The following is a 10139-nucleotide window of genomic DNA, read 5'->3' as shown; positions in this document are numbered from 1 at the left end:
AGCAACTGTTTCCACAGCAACCGTGGGTTCCTAGAAACTTGTTCCTTGCAACTTGTTCCTAGCAACTGTTTCCACAGCAACCGTGGGTTCCTTGAAACTTGTTCCTGGCAACTTGTTCCTGGCAACTGTTTCCACAGCAACCGTGGGTTCCTTGAAACTTGTTCCTGGCAACTTGTTCCTGGCAACTGTTTCCACAGCAACCGTGGGTTCCTTGAAACTTGTTCCTGGCAACTTGTTCCTAGCAACTGTTTCCACAGCAACCGTGGGTTCCTAGAAACTTGTTCCTTGCAACTTGTTCCTAGCAACTGTTTCCACAGCAACCGTGGGTTCCTTGAAACTTGTTCCTGGCAACTTGTTCCTGGCAACTGTTTCCACAGCAACCGTGGGTTCCTCGCAACTTATTCCTGGCAACTTGTTCCTAGGAACTTGCTGTTGTGTGCAACTTGATACGTGTTACTGGTTCCTTAAAACTTGTTCCTGGCAACGTGTTCTTGGCAACTGGTCCCTGGCAAAACCGTTTCCACAGCAACCGCGGTTTCCTAGCAACTTGTTCCGTGCAACTTGTTCCTGGCAACGTATTCTTAGCAACGGTTTCCACAGCAACCACGGCTTCCTAGCAACTTGTTCCTGGCAACTTGTTCCTGGCAACGTGTTCTTAGCAACAGTTTCCACAGCAACCACGGCTTCCTAGCAACCACAGATTCCTAGCAACTTGTTCCTGGCAACGTGTTCTTGGCAACTGGTCCCTGGCAAAACCGTTTCCACAGCAACCGTGGTTTCCTAGCAACTTGTTCCTAGCAACTTGTTCCTGGCAACGTGTTCTTAGCAACGGTTTCCACAGCAACCACGGCTTCCTAGCAACCACAGATTCCTAGCAACTTGTTCCTGGCAACGTGTTCTTGGCAACTGGTCCCTGGCAAAACCGTTTCCACAGCAACTGTGGTTTCCAAGCAACTTGTTTAGCGCAACTTGTTTAGCGCAACTTGTTTAGCGCGCAACTTGTGTCCTAGCGAGAATTTTTCGTTTGTTTTTTTGCCACGGAAACTCTGCCGCGTGAGTTGAGTGAAAGTTCACGAGTTTGTGGGAGGTGGGGGGAGGGGGGTGTGAGAGGTGTGGGTGGGGGGAGGGGGTGGGTGGGGTGATGTGGGTGGGTGGGTGGTTGGGTGGGTGGGTGGTTGGGTGGGTGGGTGGGTGGTTGGGTGGGTGGGTGGGTGGTTGGGTGGGTGGGTGGGTGGTTGGGTGGGTGGGTGGGTTGGGTGGGTGGCTGGGTGGGTTGGGTTGGTGGGTGGATGAGGTGAGTGAGGTGGGTGGGGTGGGTGGGTGGGTTTGGTGGGTTTGGTGGGTTTGGTGGGTGAGGTGGGTGAGGTGGGTGAGGTGGGTGAGGTGGGTTTGGTGGGTGAGGTGGGTGAGGTGGGTGAGGTGGGTTTGGTGGGTGGGTGGGGTGATGTGGGTGGGTGGGTGGGGTGGGTGGCTGGGTTAGGTGGGTGGGTTAGGTGGGTGGGTGTGTGTGAGGTTTGGGTGGGTGGGTGTGTGTGAGGTTTGGGTGGGTGGGTGAGGTGGGTGAGGTGATGTGGGTGTGTGAGGTTTGGGTGGGTGGGTGAGGTGGGTTAGGTGGGTGGGTGGGTGTGAGGTTTGGGTGGGTGGGTTAGGTGGGTGAGGTGGGTGAGGTGATGTGGGTGTGTGAGGTTTGGGTGGGTGGGTGGGTGATGTGGATGGATGAGGTGATGTGGGGATAGGGGGGCCCCGCTGTGTGGTACGGTTAAATCAGGAGGGGGAGGGTGGGAGAGAGAGAGAGATGTTAATGGTTAATTAAAGTCCCCTCCCCAGCTTCTGCGTTGACGATGAAAATGTAACCAGCCACCCCGACAAACCCTGTCGATGTTTTTGGCTCTTACCTGTCCGTTGAAAAATAAAGCGGGAACAACGTGAGCTTTAAGTCCTCGGTCATTGGTGTGTGCCTGGTTGAATAAAGGATTGTGTGTCACTGTGTGTGTGTGTGTCACTGTGTGTGTGTGTCACTGTGTGTGGACGTGTGTGTGTGTGTGTGTGTCACTGTATGTGTGTCAATGTATGTGTGTGTGTGTCAATGTATGTGTGTGTGTGTGTCAATGTATGTGTGTGTGTGTCACTGTGTGTGTGTGTCACTGTGTGTGTGTGTCACTGTGTGTGTGTGTCACTGTGTGTGTGTCACTGTGTGTGTGTGTGTGTCACTGTGTGTGTGTGTGTGTCACTGTGTGTGTGTGTGTGTCACTGTGTGTGTGTGTGTCACTGTGTGTGTGTGTGTCACTGTGTGTGTGTCACTGTGTGGACGTGTGTGTGTGTGTGTCACTGTATGTGTGTGGACGTGTGTGTGTGTGTCACTGTGTGTGTGTGTGTCACTGTGTGTGTGTCACTGTGTGTGTGTGTGTCACTGTGTGTGTGTGTGTCACTGTGTGTGTGTGTCACTGTGTGTGGACGTGTGTGTGTGTGTGTGTGTCACTGTATGTGTGTCAATGTATGTGTGTGTGTGTCAATGTATGTGTGTGTGTGTGTCAATGTATGTGTGTGTGTGTCACTGTGTGTGTGTGTCACTGTGTGTGTGTGTCACTGTGTGTGTGTGTCACTGTGTGTGTGTGTCACTGTGTGTGTGTGTCACTGTGTGTGTGTGTGTGTCACTGTGTGTGTGTGTGTGTCACTGTGTGTGTGTGTGTGTCACTGTGTGTGTGTGTGTGTCACTGTGTGTGTGTGTGTCACTGTGTGTGTGTGTGTCACTGTGTGTGTGTCACTGTGTGTGGACGTGTGTGTGTGTGTGTCACTGTATGTGTGTGGACGTGTGTGTGTGTGTCACTGTGTGTGTGTGTGTCACTGTGTGTGTGTGTGTCACTGTGTGTGTGTGTGTCACTGTGTGTGTGTGTGTCACTGTGTGTGTGTGTGTCACTGTGTGTGTGTCACTGTGTGTGGACGTGTGTGTGTGTGTGTCACTGTATGTGTGTGGACGTGTGTGTGTGTGTCACTGTGTGTGTGTGTGTCACTGTGTGTGTGTGTCACTGTGTGTGTGTGTCACTGTGTGTGTGTGTCACTGTGTGTGTGTCACTGTGTGTGGACGTGTGTGTGTGTGTGTCACTGTATGTGTGTGGACGTGTGTGTGTGTGTCACTGTGTGTGTGTGTGTCACTGTGTGTGTGTGTGTCACTGTGTGTGTGTGTGTCACTGTGTGTGTGTGTGTCACTGTGTGTGTGTGTGTCACTGTGTGTGTGTCACTGTGTGTGGACGTGTGTGTGTGTGTGTCACTGTATGTGTGTGGACGTGTGTGTGTGTGTCACTGTGTGTGTGTGTGTCACTGTGTGTGTGTGTGTCACTGTGTGTGTGTCACTGTGTGTGGACGTGTGTGTGTGTGTGTCACTGTATGTGTGTGGACGTGTGTGTGTGTGTCACTGTGTGTGTGTGTGTCACTGTGTGTGTGTGTGTCACTGTGTGTGTGTGTGTGTCACTGTGTGTGTGTCACTGTGTGTGGACGTGTGTGTGTGTGTGTCACTGTATGTGTGTGGACGTGTGTGTGTGTGTCACTGTGTGTGTGTGTGTCACTGTGTGTGTGTGTGTCACTGTGTGTGTGTGTGTCACTGTGTGTGTGTCACTGTGTGGTGCATCAGCCAGTCGTCTCGGTCATCTCGGTCAGTCGACCCGTGGCACCTGCTGGGTCTGCCCCGTGACCTCCTGCCAGCGGGCGTTCGACACTTCACGTGGTAGCCTCAAGGTGCACGTGGCCTGGCACAAGCGTCGTGGTGACGTCACCGCCACTTAGTGGCGAATGGCGGTTGTTGTGCGTGTGTGATGGGGAGCGGTGGGTCTAGTGGTTAGCGCTACGCTGCGCTACGAAACCCTGCGACCCGGGTTCGATTCCCGCCCACGGTCAACACCAGTGACGATTATCTGAACCGGACCTGGGCCTCCCCTAGGTCGACTCAGCCTTAAATGAGTACCTGGTGCTGAGTGTAGTAAACATCGCCACTGGGGAGACAAAGGCGGCCGGGCGTGGTGGGGCAGCACTTGCCCCTACAGTCTGTTGAGGCTATACGGGGGATCTTTGGGGGTGGTGGTGTGACGTGGTCCTATAAAGGACGTTGGATAATTGGAGTGGCGTCTCTCGCTAGGTTTCATTAAAGGGCCCTGAATGGACCCACAGACTCATAATCAGAGACCCATAGAGACCCATAGAGACCCATAGAGACTACAGACCCACAGAGACCCATAGAGACCCATACCCATAGAGACCCACACTTATAGATACCCATACAGACCCACAGAGACCCATAGAGACCCACAGAGACCCACACTCATAGAGACCCACAGAGACCCACACTCATAGAGACCCACAGAGACCCACACTCATAGAGACCCACAGAGACCCACACTCATAGAGACCCACAGAGACCCACACTCATAGAGACCCACAGAGACCCACACTCATAGAGACCCACAGAGACCCACACTCATAGAGACCCACAGAGACCCACACTCATAGACACCCACAGAGACCCACACTCATAGAGACCCACAGAGACCCATACTCATAGAGACCCACAGAGACCCACACTCATAGAGACCCACAGAGACCCATACTCATAGACACCCACAGAGACCCACACTCATAGAGACCCACAGAGACCCACACTCATAGAGACCCACAGAGACCCATACTCATAGAGACCCACAGAGACCCATACTCATAGAGACCCACAGAGACCCACACTCATAGAGACCCACAGAGACCCACACTCATAGAGACCCACAGAGACCCACACTCATAGAGACCCACAGAGACCCACACTCATAGACACCCACACTCATAGAGACCCACAGAGACCCATACTCATAGAGACCCACAGAGACCCACACTCATAGAGACCCACAGAGACCCACACTCATAGAGACCCACAGAGACCCACACTCATAGAGACCCACAGAGACCCACACTCATAGACACCCACAGAGACCCACACTCATAGAGACCCACAGAGACCCATACTCATAGAGACCCACAGAGACCCATACTCATAGAGACCCACAGAGACCCACACTCATAGAGACCCACAGAGACCCACACTCACAGAGACCCACAGAGACCCATACTCATAGAGACCCACAGAGACCCACACTCATAGAGACCCACAGAGACCCACACTCACAGAGACCCATACTCATAGAGACCCACAGAAACCCACACTCATAGAGACCCACAGAGACTCACACTCACAGAGACCCACAGAGACTCACACTCATAGAGACCCACAGAGACTCACACTCACAGAGACCCATACTCATAGAGACCCACAGAAACCCACACTCATAGAGACCCACAGAGACCCATACTCATAGAGACCCACAGAGACCCACACTCACAGAGACCCACAGAGACTCACACTCACAGAGACCCACAGAGACCCATACTCATAGAGACCCACAGAGACCCACACTCATAGAGACCCACAGAGACCCATACTCATAGAGACCCACAGAGACCCACACTCATAGAGACCCACAGAGACTCACACTCATAGAGACCCACAGAGACCCACACTCATAGAGACCCACACTCATAGAGAGCCACAGAGACCCACACTCATAGACACCCACAGAGACCCACACTCATAGAGACCCACAGAGACCCATACTCATAGAGACCCACAGAGACCCACACTCATAGAGACCCACAGAGACCCATACTCATAGAGACCCACAGAGACTCATACAGACCCATAGAGACCCACACTCACAGAGACCCACACTCATAGAGACCCACAGAGACTCATAGAGACCCACAGAGACCCATACGCATAGAGACTCCTGAATACTTAATTAGCTTAGGTGGGGGTAGTGGGGGGGGGGAAAGATATTCCCCGCGTCCCTATTGGTCCGTTTTAAATTCACGCCTCGCGCTGATTGGCCGAGGCGTTGCAAAGGTCGCGCGCTCTGAAATCGTCTTCCGGAAGACATCTACCGAATTCAGAATATATCTTCCTATTCCGGAAGACATCTTCCGGAAGACGTCTACCAACTTCACAATAGATCTTCCTATTCTGGAAGACGTCTACCAATTTCAGAATATATCTTCCTATTCCAGAAGACAACTTCCGGAAGACGTCTACCAAATTCAGAATATATCTTCCTATTCCAGAAGACATCTTCCGGAAGACGTCTACCAACTTCAGAATACATCTTCCTATTCTGGAAGACGTCTACCAATTTCAGAATATATCTTCCTATTCCAGAAGAAAACTTCCGGAAGACGTCTACCAATTTCAGAATATATCTTCCTATTCCAGAAGACATCTTCCGGAAGACATCTACCAAATTCAGAATACATCTTCCTATTCCGGAAGACGTCTTCCGGAAGACCCGCGTGGCCACCGCTCATGAATAATTAATTAGCTTAGGTCGAGGTGGTGGGTGGGGGGGGGGTAGATTCCCCGCGTTCTCATTGGTCCGTTTGAATTTCACGCCTCGCGCTGATTGGTCGAGGCGTTGTAACGTTCGCGCGCTCGGACATCGCGGTTTGAGGTGAGTTGGCGGAGGTTTTTTTTCTCCTCACAAATTTTGTTTAAAATAAATTTGTTTTTTTAATGTATTGTTTGTTTCAAGAAGGTGTAACGTCTTAACGCTTACTAACTACTAACTTGCTCACGAGCTGTTCTGTTTTGTTACGAGAAATTAGAGAGAAACCTTCCTCGTCTATCTTGACTTTCGCGGTTGCAGCAATTAATCTACTCTTTGGATCTTTCGTTAAAGAAAAACGATACAATTATAAAAATGAAGTGAATATTAAAATAGTAATGAAAAAGCACGACCTTTCGATCGCAACAGTAAAGTAATGAAAATGAAGTGAATACAAAATAAAAAAAAATCGACATCAGGAGAAAAAAACTCGCGTGCTTGTGACGATTTGCTTGTGTTGCGATCGAAACGTCGTGATTTTTATTTATTTTATATTCACTTTATTTTCATTACTTTATTGTTGCAATAGAAACGTCATGACTTTTTGTTCTTATTTTAATATTCATTTCATTTTTTAAATTATTTTATTGTTCTATCTACGAGACTTTACCGAACATTATATGTTAAGGTCTGTAGGTTTGACCGATCATTACATTCAATAGAAGTTAACGTCGAGATATCTACACACATAATATAATGATTTGAATATATTAAATTGCAGATGTCACAATAACAATCGATCTACATAAGCTGCTGACGTCTCGGCTGATCGCTAAATCCGATGATCTGTGAAGCTTTAACCGCACTAACCGGCTCCCCTTTAGCGAATAATGCAATTTAATTGTGTAACACTCTTAAGAGGTCTCTGTGTGTGTGTGTCTGTCTCTGTGTGTGTGTCTCTGTGTGTGTGTCTGTCTGTGCGTGTGTCTGTGTGTGTCTGTGGGTCTCTGTTTGTGTGTGTGTGTCTCTGTGTGTGTGTGGCTCTGTGTGTCTCTGTGTGTGTCTCTGTGTGTCTCACTGTGTGTGTGTCTGTGTGTGTCTGTCTCTGTGTGTGTGTCTCTGTGTGTGTCACTGTGTGTGTCTCTGTGTGTGTCTGTATGTGCGTGTGTCTGTGCGTGTGTCTGTGTGTGTCTCTGTGTGTGTGTGTCTGTCTCTGTGTGTCTGTGTGTGTGTCTGTGTGTGGCTCTGTGTGTCTCTGTGTGTGTCTCTGTATGTCTCACTGTGTGTGTTTCTTTGTGTGTGTGTCTGTCTCTGTGTGTCTGTGTGTGTCTGTCTCTCTGTGTGTGTGTCTCTGTGTGTGTGTCTGTGTGTGTGTCTCCCTGTGTGTGTGTCTCCCTGTGTGTGTGTGTCTCTGTGTGTGTGTCTCTGTGCGTGTGTCTGTGTGTGTGTCTCCCTGTGTGTGTGTGTCTGTGTGTCTCTGTGTGTGTGTGTCTGTGTGTCTCTGTGTGTGTGTCTCTGTCTGTGTGTGTCTGTCTCTGTCTCTGTGTGTGTGTCTGTGTGTGTGTGTCTCTGTGTGTGTCTGTCTGTGCGTGTGTCTCTGTGTGTGTCTCTGTGTGTGTGTCTCTGTGTGTGTCTCTGTGTGTGTCTGTATGTGCGTGTGTCTGTCTCACTGTGTGTGTCTCTGTGTGTGTGTGTGTCTGTCTCTGTGTCTGTGTGTGTCTGTGTGTGTCTCTGTGTGTGTGTGTGGCTCTGTGTGTCTCTGTGTGTGTCTCTGTGTGTCTCACTGTGTGTGTGTCTCTTTGTGTGTGTGTGTCTGTGTGTGTCTGTCTCTGTCTGTGTGTGTCTCTGTGCGTGTGTCTGTGTGTGTGTCTCCCTGTGTGTGTGTCTGTGTGTGTGTCTCTGTGTGTGTCTGTCTCTGTGTGTGTGTATCTGTGTGTGTGTGTATCTGTGTCTGTCTGTCTCTGTGTGTGTGTATCTGTGTGTGTCTGTGTGTGTCTGTCTGTGTGTATCTGTCTCTGTGTGTGTGTCTCTCTGCGTGTGTGTGTCTGTGTGTGGGTCTCTGTTTGTGTGTGTGTGTCTCTGTGTTTCTGTCTCTGTGTGTGTGTGTGTGTCTCCCTGTGTGTGTGTGTCTCTGTGTGTGTGTGTCTGTGTGTGTCTGTGTGTGTGTCTGTCTGTCTGTGTGTGTGTGTCTCTGTGTGTGTCTGTGTGTGTGTCTTGTATGTTTGTTGCTGTTTAGTAATTGTTGTTGTTGTCATTGGTGTTGTTGTGCTGTTGTTGTTGGCCAGGTGGTGACTTCCTCGCCCTTGACGAGGCAGCTATGGCAGGAAGATCTGCATCTTGTTCCACTGGTGGTGGTGGTGGCGCTGGTGGTGGTGGTGGTGGTGGCGCTGTTGGTGGTGGTGGTGGCGCTGGTGGTGGTGGCGCTGGTGGTGGTGGCGCTGGTGGTGGTGGCGCTGGTGGTGGTGGTGGTAGTGCCAGTAGCCGTGTGCACGTGGTGGTGCGTGTACGGCCACCTCTGGTTGCTGGTGCTGGTGGCGATGGTGCCGCTGGTGGTGATGCCAGCAGCAGCAGCAGCAAGGCCTCGGAGTGCATGCGAGTGTTGGATCACCGCAGCCTGGAGTTCCTCAACTACAGGAACAAGGATGAGAGTCTGCACTATGAGTGAGTTGGTGGGGAGAGTGAGAGGGGGTGGGTGGGGAGACACACAGGGACACGCCTGTCCCTGTGTGTCTCCCCGCGTGTCCTTGTGGGTCTCCCCATGTGTCCCACGTCTCCCCGTGTGTCTCCCCGCGTGTTTCTGTGTCTCCCCGCGTGTCTCCCCACATGTCCCCGTGTCTCCCCACGTGTCTCCCCACGTGTCTCCCCATGTCTCCCTGTGTGTCTCCCCGTGTGTCTCCCCATGTCTCCCAGATGTCTCCCTGCATGTCTCCCCATGTCTCCCCATGTCTCCGCGCGTGTCTCCCCATGTCTCCCCATGTCTCACCCTGTCTCCCCATGTCTCCCCATGTCTCCGCGCGTGTCTCCCCATGTCTCCCCATGTCTCTCCCCATGTCTCCCCATGTCTCCCCGCGTGTCTCCCCGTGTCTCCCCCTGTCTCCCCATGTCTCACCCTGTCTCTCCATGTCTCCCCATGTCTCCCCGCGTGTCTCCCCGTGTCTCCCCCTGTCTCCCCATGTCTCACCCTGTCTCTCCATGTTTCCCCATGTCTCCCTGCGTGTCTCCCCATGTCTCCCCCTGTCTCCCCATGTCTCCCCGCGTGTCTCCCCATGTCTCCCCACGTGTCCCTGTGTCTCTCCGCTTGCCTCCCCGCGTGTCTCCCCATGTCTCCCCATGTCTCCCCACGTGTCTCCCCATGTCTCCCCATGTCTCCCCATGTCTCCGTGCGTGTCTCCCCATGTCTCCGCGCGTGTCTCCCCATGTCTCCCCATGTCTCCCCATGTCTCCCCACGTGTCTCCTCATGTCTCCCCATGTCTCCCCATGTCTCCGTGCGTGTCTCCCCATGTCTCCGCGCGTGTCTCCCCATGTCTCCCCATGTCTCCCCATGTCTCCCTGCGTGTCTCCCCATGTCTCCCCATGTCTCCGCGCGTGTCTCCCCATGTCTCCCCATGTCTCCCCATGTCTCCGTGCGTGTCTCCCCATGTCTCCGCGCGTGTCTCCCCATGTCTCCCCATGTCTCCCCATGTCTCCGTGCGTGTCTCCCCATGTCTCCGCGCGTGTCTCCCCATGTC

The 10139-nt window shown here is 52.0% G+C and overlaps 1 protein-coding gene across 1 annotated transcript in view; it reads left to right on the top strand.

The window, feature by feature from the left end:
• Positions 1-8790: 8790 nt before the first annotated feature.
• KIF22 (kinesin family member 22) overlaps positions 8791-10139 on the top strand; it is a gene marked incomplete at its 5' end in the record, with an annotated part of 68917 nt that continues 67568 nt past the window's right edge. The window contains one exon of the mRNA XM_078883459.1: positions 8791-9071. Within this exon, the coding sequence (XP_078739585.1) occupies positions 8791-9071 (281 nt within the window). The remainder of the gene's footprint in view (positions 9072-10139) is intronic.

Source organism: Lampetra fluviatilis, chromosome 71, assembly GCF_964198595.1.
Source record: "Lampetra fluviatilis chromosome 71, kcLamFluv1.1, whole genome shotgun sequence".
Taxonomy (NCBI): domain Eukaryota; kingdom Metazoa; phylum Chordata; class Hyperoartia; order Petromyzontiformes; family Petromyzontidae; genus Lampetra; species Lampetra fluviatilis.
The sequence above is the reverse complement of the archived record's forward strand: the minus strand, read 5'-3'. Positions and strand labels throughout refer to the sequence as shown.